The 26,429-nt window shown below is 49.9% G+C and overlaps 1 protein-coding gene across 2 annotated transcripts; it reads right to left on the minus strand.

The window, feature by feature from the left end:
- Positions 1 to 346: 346 nt before the first annotated feature.
- KCTD10 (potassium channel tetramerization domain containing 10) lies at positions 347 to 26,232 on the minus strand. Of its 2 annotated transcripts, none has more exons than XM_027575614.2 (7): positions 26,127 to 26,232; positions 19,787 to 20,000; positions 10,979 to 11,148; positions 7,967 to 8,053; positions 7,599 to 7,651; positions 6,348 to 6,543; positions 347 to 2,135 (listed from the first exon to the last, which is right to left on the minus strand). In XM_027575614.2, the coding sequence occupies exons 1-7, from the start codon at positions 26,127 to 26,129 to the stop codon at positions 1,911 to 1,913; spliced, it is 948 nt and encodes a 315-aa protein (XP_027431415.1). In that variant the 5' UTR covers positions 26,130 to 26,232; the 3' UTR covers positions 347 to 1,910. The 2 variants fall into 2 exon arrangements, with proteins under 2 accessions (XP_027431415.1, XP_027431414.1); XM_027575613.2 differs by having other exon boundaries at positions 7,967 to 8,056.
- Between the last annotated feature and the right edge of the window lie 197 nt (positions 26,233 to 26,429).

Here is a 26,429-nt window from a genome sequence, read left to right on the forward strand (position 1 = left end):
GACTGCCAGAAACATTAGCTCATACGGTGTAGAAGCCCAAACAACTCCGATTGTTCCACAAACTTACTCTCAACAGAAAGATTTAAAAAACAATTCATATGATGGCTTTTCCATTCCTACAGAAAACATCACAACGGACATTCACTTTAACTTTCTAAAAAAATTCAACCCAAACGTCAGGGTTGGCGTTTAAAACTAAAACGGTATATAAAATATTTACCAAACAGTATTTAAACCCCCCTTTCCTTAATAAAACCCAAATGGCCTAATATAGAAAGTTCCCCACAAAACAGTTTAAAAGGCATCGACCCCCATACATGATTTTTTTAGGTTCAGTCAAGATTGTTTTTTAAGTTTTATTATAGGCTTTCCTGCTGGATACAAAATAAAGGCATACAACTGTCCCAAGAAGGGCAGTATGTACAAAAGCCTAAGCTGTAAAAACGGTTTCAAAATATAAACTCGTTTTTTGGAATACACTGTCAAAGGCTGCCCACCTCAATACCTTTGGTATAAAACAGTAACTTCCCTTGAAGAGCAAATGCCATCCATTACCTTACGCACGTTCACATCTCCTTGTAACTACTCTACCTAGTCTAGTCGCGACCAGCCACATCAGTCACCACTCACTCCTGTCCCTTCCCAGGCGCAGAGGAGACTGGGAGGTAGATAACCGAGAACGTCCGTCCTACACGAGCACCGTGCGGACAGCTGGGCTCCAGCGCGGGCCCCCCTGCGCCCCACAAGCACACATCCCCATCTACAGTCGCACACGTCCCTTAAACACGAACACAAACACTTAGCTGGACCCCAAAGGAGCTGCACATCCTCTAACTTGGCTCGCTGTGGCCACTCCATACTGTGTAAAAACCAGAGGCAAAGACACAAAGGCGGTCTCGGGATGATGGCTATGTCTACAGCAAGCGAGCTGCCCCGAGACTGCTGGTGTGAATGGGCTTCCTGCCTGGATGCCAGGCTGGGGGACAGAGGCTGGGCCACGTCCACTTTCTAAGCAAAGGGCAGGGCTTCTACTTGAGACAGGAAGCCCAGCTTAACAGGGAAGAAGGCTGAGGAAGAAAGAATGGAGCACTGGGCGGTGTGTGAGCTCCGCTCATAACCAGGAGTTGGTCAATGGCTGGGGGGGGGGGGGGGGTTGCGCAAGTGTAAGGGGCAGGAGGTGAGGAAGGAGCCGGGAAAGGTGCACTCCCTGCCAGGGCCGGCTCTGCCCTTAGCCAGGTATGCGGGGTCCCAACAGGCCTGCCCCTCCAGTAGAGCCGGGCCTCCAGAGCTATGCTCGACCAGTCACAGGCACAAAGCTCATCGGTCCTATTTTCGGTGCCACAAACTGCATGCATCTACCAACAAGCCAGAGGGGCAAGATCCTGGGGCCGAACGGACTTCCGGCAAAGCCCCGGAGATGGCCCGGTCTGACGCACAGGAACGCAGCCAGCGTGCAGGGCTGGAGGATTATGAAACAAGGAGCTCAGGGAAACCTCTGGTGGCCGCCAACTGCAGGATCCCTGTTGCAGCGGTCAGATGGAACCCCGAAGGAATGCCCCCCGCAAAGGCCGAATAGGTAGTCAGCACCCATCAAAATAAATACTGCAAACAAAATTTCTCACGTCTACTTCATACCCATTCATACTTTTCTCCGAGAACCAAGAAAGCCTGGCTCCAAGGATTCTCAGATCCCCACGGAACGGGGAGACCTTGGGACACAGCTTGCTCAAGAACACGGGTGTATTCACCTGGGGAAAGACAGTCACCTGGTTGAGAAATACCAAAATAATCATCTGGCTTGTTACAAAAAAGTATCTCCAGACTCCAGGGGAAGTGGAAGGTGCCCAGGAGGCTGCAGGCATCGGAGTGAAGAGCAGGGGAGAGGGGAGGAGGGCGGCTCGCCCGCTTGCTCACTGGTGGAGGTGGGCCCGGTCGTCTGGACGCTTGATGTGGATCCGCCGCACGCGCTCGATCCGCTCCCGCTCTCGCTCCTCATCTTCATCCAGGTGATGGGAGCGGCCAGCTGCCCCGCCTGTGGCCTCCAGGAGCGCGTTGTCAGGTCCTCGGCCATCCTGGGCCTCGTACAACAAAATATTGAGAGTCTCCTCATAAATCCGGGCCTCTGGGAACTCCACCTGCATCCCCACAACAAAACACAAGGCAGGTAAGTTAGCATCACCCCCGCCCCCAACCCCCCACCTCTACTGCCACCTACTACTTCTGGGAAGGGCGGAGTTCCTTTGAAGACTGCCATTATTAGTTTTATAGTACCTTTCATTTACAACAGGCAATACTTACACATGGTGCTTACACAAGAAACAAAAGGTATACAGTGCCTATAAATGTAGGATCATACACCTATGTATTCACACACTTTAAAATGCACAAAAGGTGGCCCATCACACACTCATCTGCACCTTTTCCTCTCCCCTAACTTGGAACATCCTTCCATAGCAGGGAATTACAACAATGTAACAATGCAATTAACTAACGAGGTCGTTTCCAAAAGGTTTCTACTCATAAGAGATCTATACCCCTGGAGCTGCTCCATAACCCCGAGCAGCCTTTAAAGCAGCCCCATTTTTTTGAACAGGGACCAGCTGAAAAGGACATGTCCCCTCCTGCTTGGTAAAGTTCTGTGTCCACTGCTTGCCCTTCGGGGTTAAGGCACCGGGAACTGGAGGGAGGCTGTCCAAGTGGGCCCTGGGCACTTGACTCACAGAGTAGAGACTTTGCTTTCAAAGGCAGGATTCTGAGGTTCCAAGAGAAATGGAGGCAGCACACTCTCCACTGTCTTTCCTACTGAGACCACAAAACCAGGAGAGAGAATGGGCAGCGGCTGAGGACTGAGCGACATGAATCGTGGCAGACGGGGCGGGGGGGGGGGGGGGGGGGAAGACCAGAGTCTGGAATGACACCTAACCAGCAGAGAGTTTCCTGCCCAGAGGTAGGTCAGTGCAGCCTGCACCCCCGGAACAAGCAGCAGCAGAGAGAGCCCCAAGGGGGCACCAGCGTCTCCCAACACCTGGCGAGTTCCAGGTCTTCCTTTTTTCTTTTCTCCATTCTCTCGCACTCCCACCCCCCACAAAAATCTTGTGGCAGCAAAGGCCGGAGCCCGGGGGAGTCAGAACTCTGAAGGGGAACCTTCCTTTCTGATGAGGAGAGCTGTGGTCCCATCAGGGTGGAGCGAATCCCTGCTGTTGTTCTCTCCCTTCTTCATGCCATTTGGCTCCAGGTACAGGTCAAGTCACGGGCAGTCTGTGGCAGAGCGGGGACCTGAGGCCCCAGCTTTCTGGCCAGATGACAGAAAAGGGGAGCCCCAGGGAAGCAGGAAGCACCGAAAGATGGCAAAGGACGGGTGCCTGGGAAAGCAGCTTCTCGAGGTTGTGCACGAACTCCTGGGCTTGAGCCCAGCTGTCAACCTGTCCCTCAACAGCACACACAGAACTGAGCAAAGGCACAGACCGCTGCCCGGGACACAGACCTGCCCTCAGTGCGGCCCAGATCTGAAGGCTTTGAAACCTGGGCTGTCACTGGCACTGCGACCCACAGCTGGTTGGAACTTGTGGCCCAAACCCAACTGGGTCAACTGCCTGCTAAAACAAAGAAATCAATGTTCTCATTAGAATTTAAACAAGACCTAGAGTCCTGTAACATTCAGAATATCCAGGGTACAATTCGAAAGTTCCTGGCAGGATGAAGAACCAGAAAAATCTCAACTCCTGAGGGAAAACATAATCAAAAGATACCAAGTCCAAGATGACACAAGATGTTGGAATTATCTGACAGAGACTTGAAAACAGCTGTTATAAAAATGTCCCAATAAGGAAGGGCAAACTTTCTTAAAGCAAATGCAAACACAGGAAGTCTCAGCAAGGAGACAGAGCATCGAAGAAAGAAATGAAAACCGTATGACTGAAAAATATAGTAACCAAGGGCAACACAAAAACAAAAACAAGAAACAAAAAACCCCAATTCACCGGCAGCATTAACAGAATGGAGATGACAGAGGAGAGTCCGGGAACTTGGAAGACACAGCAACAGAAGTGATACAATCTGAACAAGACCAAAAACAGACCAATAAAGGGTGCAGTTCTGTGCTCCATTCTCACCGAGTCCCCAGTGAGTCAGAATCAAGAACCAAATGGACAACGTATGTATTACATATCTACTTATGCCTTACTTGCAGCAAGCCATACCTTTTCCAGCTTAACCACACAAGACAGTTAAATGATTAAAAGAATTAGCAGAGCACCTCGAATGTTGTATCAAGAAAGACAGCAATACAAAAACCCCCAGCAGGAACATCCACCCCGTTATTCGAAGCAACAAAACACAAGTGTCGGCTCCAAAGCACGGCTCCTGACGGTGTTGGCCAGAAGGCGGCACCTGCTTGTGTAAGGACAGCCATCCCCTGACATGAACCCCCTGGAAAGCCAGTCAGATGCCTTCCCTGGAGCAAAGCAGCAGCCCTTGGGGACAGGATGGCAGAGCAAAAGGGGCCGTGGCCTGCCAGCCGGGGCCCCATCTCTAGCCAGTTTCAGAAACACAAGCACAGGCTTCCTCTGGAACCTGCGGGCTAACCTACAAATGGCTGGGATCAGACTGTGTCGTCTCTGAATCCTCTGCTCCCTGTTAAACTCTGAAAATGTAAAGTAGTATTTTAAAGCTTTAATCAATAAGACGATTACCCGGTTAATATCCAAGGACAAAGGCAACCCGTGTATATAACAAAACCAAACTGACAAGACGGGGAAGCTAGTTACAGGTGGAATTCACAGCCCTAAAAGAAGCTCACAGGAGAAAAGAGGTGTGCATCTTGCTGATGTGGTAAAGGGAAGCAAGCGATTCTAGTCCCCCTGCAATCTTTGAAAGAAAAAGGAACCTCAGGGTTTTTCCCTTCTTGGCTCTCTTAAACCAATACCTATCTTTTGGGATATACTCTAAATACCAATGATAAAATGTTTTTAAAGTTTAAAGAAAAACATGCTAAGAACTCTGGTTTCTACATTGTGGTCTCATTCTCTCTCATTTGCCTTTTCTTCTGAGGCCAGCTCTAGAATCACAGGGAACTGTGTGTTCCTGGAGCCACAGTGATGATGGTAGCCTGACTGGATGATCTACAGATTCGTGTGTGAAAATCTGCTCAGCAGACCCACTGCATGTCCCTGGTAATCAGGGTCCCTTTAGCAAGGTTCAGAGGGAAATGACAAAGTGTATCGTAGGATTTTTTTTTTTTTTTAAGAGGAAGAAAACCGAGTTGCATAGCCCAAGAAGGGCAAGCAAGCAGAAGACCTGAAGGGACCAGATCTCCAAAAGCAGCCTGTGGCATGATCTAGCTTCACAGAATGGCAAAGTGACAGAGGTCAAGCCTATTGGTTTGGAGAAGATGACAGAAGCGCATTCATAGAGTCCAGATCTGTCAGGAAGTTGTGTGCTCAGAAGGAAGCCAACAAGCCTGGGAGCTAAGGAATGCCCAGCAGGCCCGTGAGGGAGGAGGGCCACTCCAGGTCAGTGGGCCAGAGGAGGACAGACAGATGGCAGGAAGTCGTAGGTCATGACTAGAAAGCCAAGGTCAAGCTCTTAAAGGTAGCACGGTCCCTCTGTCGACTGCAATGGGCTGGGGCCATGCTGGCGGGGGATGGTGGTACATGGAGGCTGAGGGGCAGCACAGGGCCACGTCCCATCACTGACCGGAAACAAGGCTGCTGGCACGATGACAGCGGTCTGAGGATACAGCTGAACGGACTTTTTTCGTTGTAAGGTTTTTTTTTTTTAAGATTTTATTTATTTATTTAATAGAGAGAGCGAGCACACAAGCAGTGGGAGCACACAAGGCAGGCAGAGGGAGAAACAGAATCCCCGCTGAGCAGGGAGCCCGACGTAGGGCTCGATCCCAGGACTCTGGGACCACAACCCGAACCAAAGGCAGACGCCCAACAACTGAGCCACCCAGGTGTCCCTAAGGTTTTGTTTTTAAGTAACCTCTACATCCAACGTGGGGCTCGAACTCAGGACCCAGAGATCAGGAGTTGCACACTCCACCGACAGACCCAGCCGGGCGCTACTCTCAATCAGCATTTATGGCAAAGGGACTGAGGTGCGGTAGGACTGTCCCTGTTTGCAAATGGTCAGAAAGGAAATGCCATTCTGCTTCTCCGAGACCTAGATGTGACTCTCCCTGGGGCCCCGAAGATAATGAGTATTTTCACAATGAGCAATCATGCGTCAAGGAAAGCATTTTTAAAGCCTTTCCCTCTTTAGGGTTGTTTTGCTCCAGGGGAAAGGGAAGCGGCACAAGAACGCATTTCAGACCAGCCACCCAGAGCCGCCGTTGGAGCTCTGACCTTGGTCTGTTTCTTCTCAGTGGCATAGACGATGGAGGTGCAGCAGACCTCAGCAATCTTGCGGCCCTGACCGTAAAAGGACCAGCAGCAGATTTCGTCCCCAATGACGTCCTTTATGAACAGGACCCTTCCGTTAAAGCGCAGAGACAGCTTATCAAAGAGCTCAATGTTTTTCAACATATTGTCGTCAGAATTGCTGCAAAAGAGCATTTGAGAAGGTGAGTGTCTCCCCCCTCCCAGGCTAGGGCGGCCGCTCTGCTGGGCTCTGCCGGGGCCGGGGAGGAATCGGGAATGACTCGGGGCCCATGGGCACAGGCACCAGGTCTGGAGCGTGAAGGGAGCCCCGCGAGCCCCGGCAGTGGCAGAATGCGACTGCTCAGTGGAGACTTTCCAACTGGGGTCCGTTTCTGGGTCTTGAGGAACCTCATTAAACCCCCTACAGCTGAGGCCACATGGTCCCAAGAGCCAGAAGACATCTAGAAACCTGTATATATTGCTGGTGGGAATGTAAAATGGTGCAGCTGCTTTGGAAAAACAGTTTGGCAGGTCCCCAAATGACTAAACCTAGAGTTACCATTGGACCCAGCAATTCCACTCCTAGGTACCCAAGAGAAAAAAAAAAAACCTCGGTCCACATTGAAAATGTGTATATGGATGTTCACAGCAGTATTCACAAAGTCCCAAAGTGGAAACAACCCTGAATGTGCATCCACCAATGAATGGATCAACAAAATGCAGTAAAGATCCACATGATGGGACATTATTCAACTATAAAAGGGGATGAGGTATTCATACACATGCCACAAGAATGAACCTTGACAACATGATGCTAAGTCAAAGAAGCCAGTCACAAAAGCAATGTATTATATGATTCCATTTATACGAAGTGTCCAGTCGGCAGAGAGCAGTGTTAGCCAAGGGTCGGGGGGGAGGGGGGATGCTGGAGGGGAATGAAGAGTGACTGTTAATGGATTTCTTTTTGAGGTGATGAAAGTGTTCACAAAGCAGGCATGTGATGATGGCTGAACAGCTCGGTAAATCTACTAAAGCCCACTGAATTATATACGTTAAAAGGACAGCCTTTATAGTATGTGTGAATTCAATCTCGTTATCTATCGTCTGTCTCCCTGGGCATCCTCGAGGTGCAGAGGGCCACCCTCACTGGAAGATAACAGGAGGAGCTGGGCCTGGCCTGTGCGAGCGGAAGCTTTCCTAGCTAATATGGGGTGGCTCTTCCCGCGGACACCTTACCTGGTATACGAGTATTTGTTGTTACTTCTGTTGTAGAGCAGCTTCACGGCTGGCTGAGGGTGGTTAGAAAAAAGAAAGAAAAGAGTCACTTGGGGTGGAGGTACTGTGGACTGGGGGCTGGGCCCTGCCACCAGGTCAAGGAGGCAGCTGAACACAGCTGTCAGACTGGGGGAAGGGGGTGGGCAGGGGCAGAGAGGGAGACTGCAGGACCCACAGCTGGGGTCGGGGGGGACACACAAGATGAGCTGCAGGTTCCCCTTCTTCATCCCTCCTCAGGCCTTGCTCAGGCCCTTCTATAGGTTTCTATTTCAAACCCTATTCATCATTTGGGTAGCTAAAGAAAGGCCACAAGAGTGCCTCCAACATACCTTATTTGAAGTCGCTATAAGTTTCTGCTCTTCCTTGGATGAGGTGATGACAGGAACTTTGCAGAAAGGCTCGTAAGTATCTTTGTTCTGCTGGAACAAAACATACTTTCAGCCTAGGAGGCCTGCCTAGCATCGGATTATTTCAGCTGGCCTGCAGGGCACAGACAGGGCGCTGGCGAGGGAAGATGGGGCTGCCAGCACTGGGAAGAGAGAAGGATCCTTACCACCAGTGAATCAGGGTGGGGGACGGCCCAGAGTTGAGCTCTCCAGTAAGTCTCAATGAATCCTAACAACAATGACACACTTCCACAGCCCAGGGAGTCACTTAAAAATAAAGTCTAAACATGGCACAGGACGTATGATTGCATCGAAGCACCCCACTGCAACAACTGTAGAAAGAACTTAAAAAGTATAAGCCTAAAAGGAGAAAAAGAATGGGAGAAGTGACGTCTACAGACAAAAGATGTCAAAAATCTGAAGCTTTCGGGGAAGCAGATGAGGGCTAACGGAGGGGAAAGAGAAGGCCGAAATGAGTAAGCAGATGGGAAATAATCCTGGAGGTTTTCAAAACCAGTTCTGAAGGCTGGCGGGCAGAGGGCAAGAGCAGAGGATTGCTAGCCAGTCAGCAGAAGCACCAGTGAGACACCCTGCTCCCCCAAATGGATCCCCTTCCCCAGGCAGAAGGTCTACTTTCCTAGAGTGGTTTGTACAGATGAGGACAGGGCTGGGCTGCTCTTCTGAAAACGGGGATTAAGTGAATGGTCCACATACTAAATGATGAGCCCCAGCTCCCAGCCCCTTCTCCTACTCAGATCCCAGAAGGCAGCCAGCCAGGCTTATCCCCACCAGGCAAGAGAGTGGAGGATCCCTCCATAGGAATCTGATCTGTCCAGGAAAAGGCTTATTATAGATTCTGACACTGGGGGTTCCCACTGAAAGAGCCTCATCATCTACCACTAAAGCCCACTGGACAACAAGCCTCACCCACGCACATACAGCTTTTCAGAACCTTACTCATGAATTTTAACAGACCAAAGATCATCAGATTATATGTGGAAAGCCTCTCAACCATGAGACTGAAACCAAAATATAGAGGAAAAGGGAAGGAGTCATGACAAGGGCAGCAGAAAGAAAACTTCAAGACAGAGGACAGCAGATACTGAATTCTAGGCAACAAGAGCAATGTTCTATATAAAGAACACTCGGAGAACATGAAAAGGCTCCTGGAAATTGGAAATATGATAGCAGAAATGAAAAGTTCAAAAGAAGGGCTGAGAAGATGAAACTGAAGAAAATCTCTGAGAAAGTAGAACAGGAAGATAAAAGCAACAGAAACTGAGAAGAGGTCAGTCCTGAAGGTTCAGTCTTAAGACTAAGAGAAACCATAGGAAGGGAACCCAGAGAGCTTGTCTCTAAGACAAAGAAGAAACAGATATTCACTGGTGTGTCTGAACACACCAACAGGAGATTGAACTTTCTTACCATTTAGGGATGAATTATGGATACGCACTTACAAAACCAAGCAGACAAAACAATGAGGCAATCACTAACTCTGGAAAACTGAAAAGTTGCACAATAAAGAAAATTTTCACTGTATACTCTGTGACTCAACTGTTAACAATACTTAGACATCACAATGTAAACTCTGAATACTGATTTAACCAAAGCTGTGATAAACACTATTGGGAAAAGAGGAGAAGGAACATGTGTACATGTTTGGTAGTGGTTGGGGGGGGGGTGTAATGGTAGTGCATGAGCTAAATATTAATTTTCTATACACTAGTACATAATGTTGAAAACTGAAATATCAGTAAATAGTAGTATAAGAAATATGAAAGCAAATAGAACTGTTGAAAGAATTAACAGAGGAGGGGCGCCTGGACACCTCAGTAAAATGTCCAACTCTTGATTTTTTTTTTTTTTAAAGATTTTATTTATTTGACAGACAGCAATTGTGGCACAAGCAGGGAGAGCAGCAGGCAGAGGGAGAGGGAGAAGCAGGCTCCCCACAGAGCAGGAAACCCAATGTAGGGCTCAATCCCAGGACCCTAGGATCATGACCTGAGCCAAAGGCAGACGCTAAACGACTGAGCCACCCAGGCGCCCCTTGATTTCAATTCAGATCATGATCTCAGGGTGGTGAGATCGAGCCCCATATCGGGCTCTGCATTCGGCATGGAGTCTGCTTGAGATTCTCCCTCTTTCACCCATCCCCCTCAAATAAATAAATAAATAAAATATTTAAAAAAAAGAATAAACAGAGCAAAAAAGTATGATGTATATACATTAACAAACAAAAATGAAATAAAAATACTAAAGTAAAGGCTATAGCATTCAGTTAGATTTACAGTGGGTTCAGACTCTTGCAGTAGAGGTGGTATGTAGAAACAACAGTTTCTCAAGGAGCTAGGCAGTAAGGGTGCTCCAGTGGAGGGCCAGACAGACATGTGGCCTGAGGGAGGCACAAACAAGAGCCTCATATATACAGATCCAATTCCTATGAAAACCTAAAGGGACTCTTATGATTCTCTGCCATGTTGGAACTTTGCTTGAAATAAATGGCCACTGGCTATGTCCAGAAGCATTTTGGTTTTATAGGGATTTTGCCATCACCAAACTTGACCCCAGTGGTCCTGCCCTAGGTCCAGCTGAGGAGTGAGGGGTGTCTGAGTCTGCAGAGATTATAGAGGCTCCCAACAATGACTGGTGGGGTGAGAATAAGTCCTGAGATGCGTCCAGAAAACTGATTCCCCACACTGAAGGGTTTCAGTGTACTTATGAAATGACCCAACACCATGGCAACTGAAAGCCAGAGGGTAGTTAGGTGGCGTAAGCATTGCAGGGAAGCCTCTAAGGGGTCACTGACCAAAGGAGAGAGAAGCTCCAGGGTTACCTGTGAACTCGCACATCTCGGTGAGGAAGGAACTGCCCCCATTTTGTAGAAGAGGAAAATGAAGAAAGCAGGTTGCCTGGTACCTCCCCACTCATATGGGGAAAAACGGTGATACCTACTTGTAAGGCTGCCTGGCATTCTTCCACCAGGCCCTGGACCAGGTAGTACTTGGCTTCTGCCAGCAGCTCCTCAATCTCCCGGCGGCTCTCGGGCAAGGGTACCGCCCCGTCACGGAGGTAGTTGAGTATTGTACCGAAGTGTTTCCCACACCGGTCAATAAGGATCCAGCCTGCAATTGGAGGAGGAGAAGGGGGGCCTAGTTACATGGGCGCTCATCTCCTAGAAAGTGCTGAAGACAAATGGGGTATCTCTTGGCTCCCTCTACCTCCAGGGGAAGTGCAGGACCACAGAGGGGGCAGCAGCCCCACCTGCCTAGCTATGAGCAAAGGGCTAAGCCCTGCCTGGGAAAGCACTGCAACGATCTCCAGGCCCTGCTGGCTGGGGACAACCACAACCACGGACTCATGTGATCTCAGCCTCTTTTGGACGCCAGGACCTCTGAAGCCTAAAAGCATGTTTCTAAAGTGTCCTCAAAAATCCCTTAGCCATCCCGAGAGCGCACTACACCTGGATAAAATGGGTCCAAACGACCACACCCCAACAACAGGGGAAAAGCTGGAGGTAAAAGTATCTACTCTCCCTCTTTCCACGATGCTTTTTTCAGATTTCCACATAACAGAGCCATTTCTAAGGAAGAAGACTGCAACCTCTGGCTCCCAAAGGGGATCCCCGACACTCACTACTACCACCTCGGGATGTTCCTTCCTTCACTTCCCCAACAAAGCACTTACTGGCTAGTGACGATGACGAGAGAGAAGATGGTGAGCCAGACAGACCTTGCCTCAGACAGTTCAGTCTAGCATGGGGAGATGGAACTTGCTTTCATGAACTATGGGAAAATGTGCCAACTGCTGACCAGAACCAGGCATAGCAAGATACTCTTGGGGGTGGGGGCCAGGAAGGCAAGCCCTTCAGCTTGATGACCTCTCCAATGTGGGGACTGGCCTGCTATACCCCCGCTAGGGATCCCCAGGTTTTCACAATTCCTCTTCAGAAATGGAAATATCTGGGTGGAGGGTGGTCTGTTACTTGCAGGAGGAAACAATGCTGAAGCCTGGGAAGTGGAGGGACCGAAAGGAGAGGCAGAGATGAAGCAAAGACCTGGTATGTCTTGACAGAGGACAGGAGGCTCTAGAAAGAAGTCAGGTTATAGAGAAGTCCCCCGCTCTCCCAAGCCAGCAGGGCAACTCCAGCAAGGGGCTTCCCCAGGTCTCCTATCCCCCATTACAAGGTGAGAGGACACCAAGGCAGAGGGCAGTTAAGTTCAAACAGGAATCCATAATTTTATGCCTCACTTTCCTCAACGGTTGCTCAGTTTGGGAGAAGGGGCCCACGCTTCCACTCCTAACACCATGTCACCCTGCCCCAAGTCCTCCGCAGACCCCCAGGCCCTGCCTTAGACACAAAAGCCAAGAGCAGCAAAGACACCTCTTCCATATCCAGAGTCACAAGTCCACCCACCGCCCCCTTCCCAAATCCAGCCCTGCCAAGTATGCTCTCAGAGTTAGAGGGCACTATATTTATTTGGTATGTGCAACAATCCCTAGGAGAGTTTGGTAAGAAGGCCACTTCCATACTCCCGTCCTACGAACTCCTCAGCCCAGGGCTCCTGGACCTTTGCTTAAAGGTCTGGTCTTGTCCCTCCAGAGGCTTTCGCTTGGTACTTCCCCACTGCTACGGTTTCCTGAATACAGTGGGAAGAGTAATTCCCAGTGTGGCAAACACAACGCAAACGTGTGGCCTGGAGTCAAATCCCGGTTTCAAGGAAGGAAGAGGCCTTCACAGGCGTGGTAAATCACATCACCCTGACAGTGACTGCTGGACCTCATCCCACCGCTTCTTTCTACGTTGAGACAATAAAGTATCGACACAGCGTCTGCCCTGCAGCTCAGATGCCTACAGGGGCCTGCAGCAAGCAGCATAAATGAGTGTATGGGGCCTGGGCCCGGAGGTTGACCAGAAAGCACGTGCCCTGCCCCCTGGGGACAGGAGATGGGGAGGCTCTTCTCACTCTAGCCAAGAACAGCTAGGCAGGAATGTGGGCCTAGGGCTGTATGAGCCTCTGATATTCCAAGAGATGCCAGAAATGCAGGTTTCTCTGTGAAACCTCGAGCAAAGAAAACCTCTCTGCAGGCCGCCTGCAGGCTAGCATTTTGTGAGCTCTCTGCTACCCTGGATCAAGTGCTTTCCTGCCAATGAGCGGACAAGGTGTGGAAGGACCATATTATCTTCCCAACAGTTCTTTCGGAAGGAAGCTAAGTCTCCTGCACTGTCCACAGATGACAACAGAGCCTCAGAGAGGTTTAGGGACATTCCCAAGTCAGGGAGGCAGAACTAGACCACAAAAAGCAAGGAAGAAACTCACAGGAAAGCTCCTTCCACCAGAATTGAGAAGACAAGTAGAGCCTCAGTCTTCAAAGCAATGGCAAACCCATTTAGCTCAGCAACTCTGGGAAGAAAATGTCCATGTTCTGCTTTTGATGCGTGGACAACTTAGCTGCTCAGAACGAGCAGGGGCCCCTGAAATCAATTATCCAAGTGACAGTCCAGAGTTTCCATAAACGAATAGGCAGACCGTGACATTGGGCTCCAGCTCAAGAATGTCGTCAGGAAATGCTTGTGGTGAAGGAATCATACTTTGGACAAATAAGGGCAAAGGAACCGGGCGCGCTCGCCATGAGGTTTCAATTAGCATTTTGATTTTAAAATATTTTAGTTGCTTTTGAAGCCGGAATCTACCCCTTTGAAACAGCTCAAATGCCTCGCATGTAGAAAAGCAAATGGAAGTCAAGCAGCGCCTTGCTTGTGGGGAGTCTGTCCAGCTGCTGTGGAGCATGCAGGCTATTTCAGAAGGCTGCACCGGTCAGGGCAGCTGGCGGCCTATCCCGCAAGGCTGTGGAGCAGAACAGGCAGGCACAGACCGGGAGGCTCTGGAATGGTTTGGGAGATGCAACACAGCCCAGTGGTTAAGAGCAAGGGCCTGTGTTGGAAATCCAGTTCTGCCGCCTACTTGCTGGATGACATGGGTGTTGCACCAAACCTCCCTGTCCACCAGTCTCCGAGTACCCCTCAGGGCTGGTACAAAGGCACGACGAGAGAAGCCATGGGCAAACACGCAGCACAGTGCGGATTTTACTGGCAGCACTCAAATGAGGTCTGTGACAGTGAGCCCTTCCCACATCTCTTCATCCTCGCTGGAGAACAGAGCACCAGCAGTGTCCAGCAGGGGCACATTCCAGTCCTTAGGAGAGTCCCAGTGGCTTTCAGGGTACCCTGGAGAAGGCTTCTCTCAGGGACCGGGGACTGGGCGGCAAGGCTTAACCCCCTCCCAGCCCCGCCAGCATGCCATGCACTTCTCCTCTCTCCTTTCACTGCCCCCACCTCCAGGGACGGGGTGGCAGGGGGAGGGGGACACAGGGGCAGAAGGCCTTCACTGACCTCTCCTTAGCATCCTAAGGTTTTGTTTGTTTTTTTTTTTTAAGATTTTATTTATTTGAGAGAGAGAGCACATGAGAGGGGGAGGGTCCGAGGGAGCAGCAGACCCCCTGCCAAGCAGGAAGCCCGATGCGGGACTCGATCCCGGGATTCCAGGATCATGACCTGGAGTTGATTCCTGGGAGGGGCATCCGGGCTAGCATCCATGGCTTGGTTGGTATTAGCTGTTGTGCCGACTTACACTCCCCACGGTCCGAATTTGTGCCAACACTGGGCACAAACCTCTTAATTATTGCTAATCTGATACTCTGGTTTTATTTAACATTTCCTAATTTCTAGCACATCAAGCATCTTTTTGTCATTTGTGTTTGTTTAGCTGCCTGATTACATCTTATTTACACATTTTCCTGTTTTGTTTTTTTTTTTGCTTTATAAAAGTATTCTGGATCCATTTCTTTGTGATTTTATATTGTAAATGTTTTCTTCCAATGTGACTTGTTACAGCTTTTTTAATGGTGTTTTTTTGATACCTCAAGGTTTTTATGTTGGGGTTTTTTTGGTTTTGTTTTGTTTTTTAACATTTAGGTCTTCAGTTACCTAACTGATGCTCAACCAGGGATGATTTTGACCTCCAGGGGACATTGGGCAATGTCCAGAGATGTTACCGATTGTCACAGTTTGGGGGTGGGAATGCTCCTGGCACCTAGTGGGTAGTGGCCAGGGATGCTGCTAAATACCCCACAATGCACAGGACAGTCCCTCCATAACAAAGAATTACCCAGTCCAAAATATCAGTAGTGCTGAGGCTGAGAAGCCCTGCCCCAGAGGATCATGACCTGAGCCGAAGGCAGTTGCTTAACCAACTGAGCCACCCAGGCGCCCCAGCACCCTAAGGTTTTTATACTCTATTTCTGTGTTTCCCAAACTTGCCTGTTTATAAGTCACCTGAGGTACTTGTTACAAATTCAGATTCCAGGAAGCTGCCTCATTCCCGAACCACATCTTTCTGGGGAGGAGTCTGGGAAAGGCCTTCTTAAGAAAAGCCATCCTTTGGGGGTAAGGTAGAACTCAACAGTATATTCCCAAAATGGAAAACCAGCATGAATGTTTGAACTAGAGCTATATATTATTCATGGCTCTATCTAACAAGCATTATGCAAACAAAGCAAAGAGACTATAGACAATGTAACACCGTCTATATAACATCGGAAAACACACCAACAGTATACACAACAACAGCAACAGTATAGCATAATTACTGATTCACATCAGTGTTTTTCACCCCTGGATGCATATTAGAATCCCCTGCAAAGCTCCTCAAAGTGCTAACATCCAGTGCATCTAGCTGCGGGGGCGGGGGCGGAGAACCCAGGCAGGAGGCATTAGCAAGAGAGCAGCTGAGTCACTGTGCTATGGAGGTTGAAATTCACCTAGTGACCCCAAGTCAGGCAAGTGGTTATCTCTGGAAGGGAGAGAGGCAAATAAAGAAAGTAAAGAGAGGTCCCATCAGCCTAGGTAACGTTTTATTCCTTGTCTGAGTGGGGGTGATGTGGAAAACAAAGGCAAAAGAAATGTAGAAAAAACTACATCTCCTTACAACTTGCAGCTCACTGACTAACACTTGGGACAGGCAGAGAGACCCTCCAGGAACTCAACTGCCGCTATGTTAATACTTTGCTAGGGACAAAAAGCAACCTTAGTTTGGTAGTAGCCTGATCTCCCGGATCCTGGAAATCTTCTTTAACATATAAAAATCCCTTTGTGAAATTCCTTTATCTCTACCTGCCCCAAATATATGTTGGCAATCATCCTCCAAACATAAGGCCCACTGAAATACATCTGAAAGGTCTCACGACTAAGGGTTTACTAGACAGTATTGTAAACGACCTTACCCTAACCACATCTAGCCCCTCAAGGTCCTGGAAACCTTACTTCCAAATTCCTTCAAGACTCACGCTATCCCTAACCCTCTCCCAACTTCAAAGTACATAACCAGCCCCTCCTCGTGACCTCAGTGCAGCTCCTTCTGCCCACGAGCCCTGTCCCCAGCCCCGTGCTTTAATAAAAACCATCTTTTTTGCACCAAAGATGCCTCAAGAATTCCTTCTTGACCATTCACTCCCCGGCCCCAACATTTCACATCAGGGGCACGAGGGAGTTTGTTTTATTCATCACATTTTAAAATAGCTCTCGATGTATTCACAGTTTTACAGAAGAAGGCGTTCTAACTTAAGCAGGAGGCATGGACACCTCAAGGAGACCACCGGGCACTGCGGTTTCCCCACAGACTACATGGATTTCCCCACTGGTGTTCAAGGGAATGTGTGCTGATAATAAGATTAATGATTCCCTTCTTTAATCTGGTTCACATACTCCCTCGTTCCAGAAACATTAGCAAGAGACCAGAAACCACTGGGAAGGGGGCGTGGGGAGGTGGGCCACTGTACCACGGAACAGGGTTATGAAACAGGCAACTATAGGTGAGTACGGAGGCAGAACTCTTGTTGGGAAAGATGCCACATCCCTCCATGCTGACAAGGAATCGGGTAAAAATGCCAGTACTGGAAGAACCACACCTTTCTGGGGAGGAGTCTGGGAAAGGCCTTCTTAAGAAAAGCCATCCTTTGGGGGTAAGGTAGAACTGCAGAGCGCTCACCCCCAAGGCCAAAGGCGGGCCATTTCTCCCCCCCCACCCCCCCGCCTCCGGCGCTAAGACCTGCTTCTCCAGCCCCTCACAGCGCTCCTCCCTCCACCTGGACATACCCCACCGAGGCAGGCCCCACAGACTGAGTCTCCCACTTAATCCTGTAACAACCCTGAAAAGCATTACCATTCGCAACTTGGAAAAGTGGAAGCAAGCTCAGAGAAAGTCACCCGCCCCGTCCCATTACCAGTAAATGACAAATGAGTCTAAATCAGCCCAGTGCCACATACACAGCAGCAGCTCCATCAACATGAGCTGTGACTGTTACCCTGGGCCAGAGCCAGGGGACCAAGCCCACTGACTGCAAACTTCCCTGTTTAGGAACTGAACACACACACAGTACAAATCGTCAACAGAGAAGGGCATGGAGCGCTAGGGAGAGTCCACCACCCCACTCTGGGCCCCAGGTCCTCTCCCCAGAAGCAACCAGTTTCTCGGGCATCTTTCAGGGGTTTCTAGCAGCTCCGTACATCACTGTTCTGTGCCCTCGGAGCCCCCGTTCCTCGGCCAGCAGGACACACTGCGGCAACCACTCGCCTCACAGAGCTGCACTTGCGGTTTTGGCCTGTTTATGGCAAACCTCACTGCAGGCGACAGGCTTCCTGCCTGAAGCCCAGGGTGCAGCTGCGAGATGCAGACATTTGAGATGCGGGACATTTAGGTTAATTTGTAGACCCGAGGGTGTATCTGGGCCAACACTCAGGCCACTGGTCAGGCTGTGCAGTGTACTCACCAGGGGCCAACAGGACCACGATCGCACTGCCTGGCATAGGGTGGGTGGGCTGGAAGACCAGACACAGAGCTGGCGGCTGACCCATAAGGCTGCGGAGCTTCAGGCAACCTGGCCTGGGGGCTGGGCCCTTGGTGAACTGAACTAAGGCGAGCAGAGTAAGAGCCAGCAAGCCCTGAGCTCGGTGGCTTTTTTTTTTTTTTTTTAAAGCCCCATAGCTTTTGAAAAGGATTTCTCACTTATTGCAAGGTAGCAACAGTACCACCCCAGAAGGGTTAAAAAGAGAAGGAAAAACACCGATATGTCACCCGGTGAGCTTTCCACGACAGGCGGAGGGCTGGAGCTCGAGCTTTAGTGGAGCCCTGTGAAAATGGCCAGGCCCGGAGTGCCAAAGACAGCCCTGTGTCCCTGGAGGCACTGGCGTGTCCAGGAAGCACTGGGGACAGAACAGCCTCCGGCAACTGTTCACAAGCCCGAGCAGGAGCCCTGGTAGCATCCCCGCGTCTCTCCCGCTGGGGGGATGGACCAGCCTGAGGACCGGCTCTTCCTCGGCATGGCATGAGGCCAGCAAGGCGAGGGCTTTCAAGGAGATGAGGCTCCAACTTCACTTCCAAAGCGACTCCGCCGCTTTTCCTGAGCCCCACCAGAGACTGGGTAGGGCGGAAGAAAAGCTACAACAATCCTGGGTTCTCAGATAAGGTCTGTTTCCTTCTGCAGCTGGGGCGCTATTGTCTTAGCCTCTACAAATACTCCCCAGGCGATGCTGGGTGTGGCCCGGAGGAGGGGATCCTCCCACTCATAAAAAGCTCTGTGCTTTCTGGGTGAGACACAGAAGGAAGCTCTGGGGCTCAAACCTCATTCACCTGATGCTTGGCCAGAAACCCCAGTTTCCCAGGAAGCCCAGGGAAGCAGAACCTCAAGCCCCACAGCCCGGCCTTCTCCAGGACACTGAGGGAAACATCCTAACTAGCACACAGCTCAAGCTTCGGGTCCCCAATCCCCCCTACTTGTATCAAAACTCGCCCACCTTTCCCAGGAACCAAAGTCCCAGGGAAGGCAGGGGCATTAGCACAGCCACCAATCTCAGAAAACAGGTAAGGCAGGGTGCAGCCAAGCTGTGGTCTGGCCGGGTCTTAAGCAATCTCAGGCCAAAGAGGGAAAGATGGTGCCATTCTTAAACCTCATGTGACCTGCCCTGTAAACCCAGCCAGGCAAGAACGTCCCCTTTGCCAAGAGCTCTTGGGATTGTTCCAGTTGGGTAGTAAGATCACTTTAAAGAATTCTTTGCCTTTCATGAACATGACTTTCCGTGAAGAAAAAGGAAAGAAAAACATGCCCTGAATATACGTGTATTGAATACTACGCACCAACAGCCCCACGAGGTGGGTACCACTGTACCCGTTTCACCTGGCTAGGATCACCAGCTACTACACGGGAAGCTGTGACTCAAGTCCAGGTCTGTGAGTCTCTGTCAGGCCCCCATCCCGGGAGGACGAGGGTCCAGAGAAAACATTCATGCCTCTCTCTCGCTCGGGTTTCGCTCTGAAGTCACAGAATCATCACTGAGACCTGGCAGGGGCCCAACCAGGGCAGCCAGTCCAGCCACCATTTCACAGGCCTGAGGCCTGGACCTTCGCCAAGTCACTCAGCAAGTGGACAACCGAGTCAAGACTACGAGCCCCCGCCCAGGTGACTCCATCTCCTTTTCACATCTCGGCTCATCTGTCACTTCCTCACGGAAGCACTCCTTTACTTTACAACACCCCCCAGACTAGATCTGGTCTCCCGGGGACGTGCTCTCGAGGCTCCCCCCACACTGAGGTAACACACACTGGAAACGTGCACCTGTGTGGACAACTGCTCATGTGCTGTTGGCCTCCTGAACTAGAGTGAAGCCCCCAGCCACAAGCACAGCCCCAGAACCCGAGGGGGGCTTACCTTCGCTGTCAGTGAGCACTTCCATGCGCCCGCTGAACATGGCTTTCAGCATGGTGTCCTGCTTGGTCAGCGTCTGCATGGTGGTGTAGTAGAGGGCCCCGCCCACATTCAGCTTCACGTACTTGGAGCTGGGGCTCGTGCCCTTGAAGGAAGTGGTGCGGGTAGCAGCCGCTGGCACCGCTGAGCTCACCACACTTTCTCCTGACATCTCTTCCTGCCAGTGAACACGTGGAGAAGACACAGGGTCACCAGAGTCACAGAACCGGGCCTGCTTTACCTCGATCAGCCTCTGGGCTGAATCGGGCCTCCAGAGGTGTTTTGCTTGGCCCAAGTCTATACTGCATTTAAATCTCCCAAGGCTGACAGCTCAGGAGAGATCACCAAAAAAACCCTGGATTTCTGGCTTCTCTTAAAATCAAAGGCCAACTGGGCCACCAGGGCTCCCACAACTGGTGGGAGCTGGGGTACTGGCTGCCCCAAACCCCACCCAGATAGCCTCATATACTGACCTCACCTGTTGGCCCAAGTCTATACTGCATTTAAATCTCCCAAGGCTGACAACTCATCTGCTGACCCTATGGGCCCACGTTTACCACTGACTCTTGTGTCCTGAGGACTTCCTTTCTGCCTGGTCCCCACATAAGCCAACACCCTGGATGCATCCTAAAGCAGCTCAAAGCACTGCCCGGGTCTCTCTCTGTTTTATTGTCACGCACCACTCAACAGCTGAACTGCAGATGAAATTGAAATGAAAAGCAAGATTTTTTTTTTTTAAGATTTTATTTATTTATTTGACAGGGAGACACACAGCGAGAGAGGAAATACAAGCAGGGGGAGTGGGAGAGGGAGAAGCAGGCTTCCCGCGGAGCAGGGAGCCCAATGTGGGGCTCGATCCCAGGTCCCTGGGACCATGACCTGAGCCGAAGGCAGGCACTTAACGACTGAGCCACCCAGGCGCCCCAGATGAAATAGCTTTTATGAATTGAGTAGGATCCCAACTACCACTCCTAATCCTTCCTGGGGGGCGAGGGGGGGAGTGTTTCTCAGGACTACGCGACAGACATTAAAAACCCCTGGAAGCAAGTTAGTGCAAAATTAGAGACTTCCTGTACTAGCGCCGCCCCGAACAGCAAGATCTGGTGACAGTCTCCTTAATGGCACGGCCAGCTCGTGTCCGTCTCAGAGAAATGGATATACCGTCTGATTTAAGCAGGCCTACAAAAGGAGACTGGTACCTGGCAGACATGTACTCAACGAGAACATTTCTTTGACATGTTTCTTTGACACATTTCTTCTTTGGAGAAGATGTCCAAGAGCGGGCTGAATCTTTATGACTGTGGGGCACAGCACAGAGGAAACGGCCCCTGACAGCCATACCTGGCCCAACACTCATCTCTGGGCCTTGATGTTTCCACCAAACATGAACAATTCATATAGCACGTCACCATCTGACAAGGCCACTCAGTGGCTGATGGGTCAAGACACAAACAAGACTACTCCATAATTATGTCTGAACACAGACAAAAACAAGACCGTTGCCCAAAACAGAAAAAGTGACCAAACATCACCATATCCTGACCAATGTGACTAACTGCTGCTTCTTTACCAACTAGAGCTTTAGCCCCATTCCATTCTTCCCCACCTTCAACACAGGAATTACTGAGACCCCATCCAAGAATTAACCCTCTTTCCTGACAGCATTCAATACAGAGCAAAGCCTCACTTCCCTGAATCCTTCCCCAAAACCACCCAAGACAAGCCCCAATCCTCTGAGATGCTCCGTGGTTCTCCCTCATTGCCACAAGGAAATAAACCCCGCTTTGACAACAGGCATGCTCCGGGGGGGGGGGGGGGAGGTTTGAAAGCGCAAAGCTTTAAAAAACGATACCCTGATCCTGAAAAAGGATTGTTTTTTTAAAATTTTTTATGCCTTTCTATCTTTTCCGGATCTCCCACAATTAACGTGTATTACATTCATAATGGGAAAAACATAACTGTTATTTTTCAATGGGAGAAGGAGCTAATGATGAGTGGCAACCTGCTGTCCAGTGATCTGGAATAGCAGAGGCAAGGGCCAACCCTCTCGACCTCCATCCACCCAAAAGAGCGGCCTGGAAATCAACCACTGGGGGGCTCCTTTTGGGGCCTGCAGGATGGCACAGGAAGAACGGTCTCCTGGAAAGAAAACTGTTTTCTCAAGAAAGTGTTCTTGCTTCATCAAGTGAATATATCCCAAGAAGGTACTCAAAAGCTCAAGCTTAACTCACCTGGGGTCTCTATGGCCTAACGCCACAAATAAAAGAGGTAGAGAGAAAGCAGTGACCCCTCCCTTCCAGCTTTCCTTTGAAATCGGTCCCCAGAAACCCTACACTAAAGGTTATCACCAACACTTCGCCCCAGAAATACTCGTCCATGGGATGATAGAGGTAGCTTGGGAGAAGAAACAGTTTCTCAAAACTTTGAAGACCTAGGGCACAGGAGGAGGGTGAAGGCCTACAGGTGTGGAGTTGTGGGGTTTTTCAGTTGGGAAAAATTGCTCCAAAATGGAAATTTTTAAAGCACCCTTTCAGATCTAAATTTACACAAAAATACGTGTTTTGGGCAATGGTCTAGCGTTTTGTAAGGCGCCTACGAAACAAAAAATCATAAACTATACTTCAATGTACTTTTACTTTCCAATACCTTTTTAAAAATAATTTGCCTACAGTAAAGTATATTTTAAGTGTGCAGTTTGAGGAGTTTTGGCCAGCATATGCATCTGTGCAGCCACCACTCTGATCAAAATAGAGAACACTTTCATGGTTCCAGAAAGCCCCTCCGTGCTCCGCACCCCCCCCCCAGAAGATACCAGTTTTCATCTCTACCACCACATACAACATTTAAAATCCAAACAATGCTGGAACACAGCTACTGTTATTTCCAGCTAGTCGATTCAGATAGCGTGGCCCAGAGAAGTCGTCACTTCCCAAAGTGCACTGATACTGGAGGTGGGTCAGTGGCAGAGCAACAGGGGCAAGTCCTGTCTGGCTTTGAGCCCATGATTTTATCAACATTCATGCTTGAAATACATAGAGCTGGAACATATACATGGAGAAAGGAGTGCCCCACCCTCCCTTCTTTATCAAGTACTAAAAAAGCTTTGAAAAAAGAGGGAAGGCAATGTGTGGCTAAGTGCTTGGGTTTGGAAGTCAGACCTGAATTTAAGCGCCCAGGCCTGCCATTGATTGACCAGTTGTGGGAGCCTGGGCGAGTCATCTGAGTCTTGTCCCGTCTATGAAACAGAGACAACAGCAGTGTCTCCCTCCCAGGACTGCTGTGAGGGATGCCACAGAGCACTCAGCTCAGCCTCCGGCTCAGAGCACACACCCAACACGAAAGACTCACACGATGATTATTTGAGAATGCTCTCAAAGACTCAAATTATCTTCTCTCTGAAGACCATTTCCATCTCTACCAACATCCACCCAAATCACTAAGAGATAAAGGCAGAAACCATCCGGATGCATCTAGCTTGAGACTCCGAAATAGACAAAGAAAGCTCTGAACCTTTCCGGAGCCCACCCTTCCAAAGGTCAGTCACCTCAATACTGGGAATGGCTCTTGGATAAAAGGTTCTGACTGTTCATGTCCCTGAGCCCGCATGACACTGAGCTAAGGACACAAAGCAGCAGACAATAAGCCTCTCCCAGCATCTCTCTCCACAGAAGACTCCCCAGCCATTGCTACTGGGATCCTGCTTTTTCACTTGTTTCAAAGATTTGATTTCATCATTAATGAGGTTGGGGAGGTGAGGCAGGAAACAGCAAAACTGGTTACAAGAAACAAAGACGGAATTGATACTTGAGGTATTGGTTACCAATTCTATTCAATCAGAAAAGTTTAATCCAGTTAGATCTCTCCCGAGTATTCTGTTGCAGATTCTAAACAGTGGCTCTCCACTTAAAAAAAAATTACTGACATCAGGGTCCTATCCGTGTAAATTCTGATGTTAACTGGTCTGGGCAACAGAAGTTTTTTAAAACTCCCCTAGGTGATTCCAATGTGCAGCCGAGATTGCAACCCATCGCTCTAAACAGTTCTGTACACCTACTAACTTCATCATCTTGGAGAAGCTCCCCAACCTCTTGTTCTATTGGCCCAGTGAATTCCTGATCACACATAAAAATAAACCAAAGCATCATAAACAAAAGCCAGCCCCCATCTTACAGCTTCAGAGCCACAGACAGGAAGCAACTGTATACATACTTAAAAAATAAAAATCAGCCCAACGAGGAAAAGTGTTGACTTGAAAAGAGGCTTGGGCAAGTGCAATAGGAGAAAAAGGCACCAACTCCCTCACTGTTGGATGTTTTCTACAGAGCTCTCTGTGGAACTGTCTCTCTCTTGTGTGTTGGGGGGAGATGTGCATGTGGAAGGTTCGATCAAAAGTCTGAGCAACCTAGTCTGAGCAACCTAGACTAGTCGCAGTTCCACCACTTCCTGTGTGAGGTTCCGACAAGTGTTTTAACAGAGTCTCAGCTTCGTACTTTGTAAAGTGAAGGTAAAGCCGTAATCTTCATAATAAGCTTCAGGGAATGAATGTTAAAGTACTTGGCACCTGGCCCTAAAGTCCCTCAAACTTAAAGACCGGAGGTCCTAGCGCAGGCTGTACTACAATCACCTGGGTGCACTTAAAAGCAGATGCCTGGGCTTCACCTCAGGCCAATTAATCAGAATTCGGGGCAGGGGTGGGGGACGCTCAGCAGTATTTAAAAAGCTCTTCAGATGATCTAAGGTGTAGCCCCAGCTAAGAGCCACAGAGCTAAGCTGTTTCTTTAACCAGCTTGATCTAAGAGTCACTGCCTTTTGGCTAATTATAAAACTTGCCCAAACTAAGGGCATTTCTACAACTCAGGAAAGTCGACTACTCCATTTCAACCAAACTGCATTACATCAGCCACGTAACTGTAGTAGTATTTTGCATCCAAAACTTGCTCACAGGGCAGCTACTGCTATTTCCAAGTGTTCTGCTAAATTACTTGCTCTCCCTCTGTGTAACCTGCAAACTATTGGCCTCTTTCCCCCAGGGGTCCAGTGAAGAAGATGTCATCATCAATCCCACACTTTAGGGGAGAAAACTGAAGAATCAGAACTAGAAGGGTCCTCTGACTCAGGCCCCTTTCATTACAAAACCCAAATCAAGAAATCAATCTCCCACAGGGCGTGTTAAAACAGATTGAGGGGCCCGACCCCCAGACGAATTCAGTAGTCAGTGGTAGGGCTTGAAAATGTGGCCACTTCTAACAAGTTCCCAGGTGATGCTGCTGCTACTGCTGGTCTGGGGACCAGTTTGAGAACCACACTGGTTTAATGCCTCCTTCCCCTCAGGTGGTCCTGATTTTGCATAAAATGGAGCAAAGTCAGATACAGGTTGGCTAAATTTTCTTCAGCAGGGTCCTTGAAACTCATCTTCTCCAAAGACTGCATTTTCCAGGAAAGACACAAGGCAAAGAAGTAAAAGAGCAAGGCTGAACTTTGGTCGTTCCCACCCAGGGCCAAAGAGCCATTTAAGGTATAGACCCTTTAAGGATCACAAGCAAACAGAACCATTCCCACAGCTGTGTGACAGCATGTGACCCATTCCCAGCTCCTTAGGTGTGGCCCTTCGGGGTCCAACGGAAGTGACTAGATAGGTACCAAAGCGCCAGTTAAAGGCGCTGGACTCCGTGGGGTGAAGGTACCCTGACCTCAGTCCCCCGGCATCCTTCTAGGCACCGGATGCACATCTGCCCTCCAGCTCCCTCTATTTCTCCCCCCGCCCCCTCCACTCGCCCTTATGCTTAGAAGCACCTGGAAGTCCCTTCTCCACTTCGCCGAAACCCAGAGACTGCAGTCACAACTTCCAGAAAACCCCAACGCTCCGCCCCAAGGAATTCCACGTCGCTCTTTCATAACCTAACCGTTTTCTTTCGCAACACCCTCCCATCTTCACTTTCCACCCCAATGTCCATCTTCGACGACCCCTCTTTGTTCTCCTCACAATCACCAATCCCATTTTCAATGAGCACTCAAGACTCAGAGACACCCCCCCAACTCACCCCCACACAAATCTACTCCCCCAAGCCCAAATGCTCTTTCCCGATCCCCAACAGCCAAGGACCAACCCCCCCCCCATTATCCACCGAAGCCCTTTCCCCCACCCCCGGCCTCGCCCCCCTCCAATCTCCCAACCGCCTCTCCCCTTTTTGCGACAGTCCCTCATCGCAACACCCCCCCCCCAACCCCTTCTCTCTCTACTCTGCCTCTGCCGGGCTCTCCCAGCCGCCCAGAACCCCCAGTCGGTGGGCAACGCCCTCCCTACCATGAAAAGTCGGAGGACGCCGGAGTCTCCAAACCCGGACTGAGAGGCAGGAAACACCCAGCTCGCGCGAGCCGGGGGCAGAGGCGGGGCCGGGGCGGGAACTTCCGCTGCCGCAGCCCGCTTCCGCCCCGCAGAGGGTGCTGTCTTAAAGGGTCCGTCGTAAGCCTACACATTGGCTGCGTTCCCTCCAGGCTCCCCGACTGGAGTGGGTTGCATCTCCTCTTGGCTGGATCGGACACTAACCCGCCCTTGAACGGCCCGCTTTTTTTTCACCTTCCAAAGAGGAGGGAAAGATGCAGGGAG

This window comes from Zalophus californianus, chromosome 14 (assembly GCF_009762305.2).
Source record: "Zalophus californianus isolate mZalCal1 chromosome 14, mZalCal1.pri.v2, whole genome shotgun sequence".
Lineage (NCBI taxonomy): Eukaryota > Metazoa > Chordata > Mammalia > Carnivora > Otariidae > Zalophus > Zalophus californianus.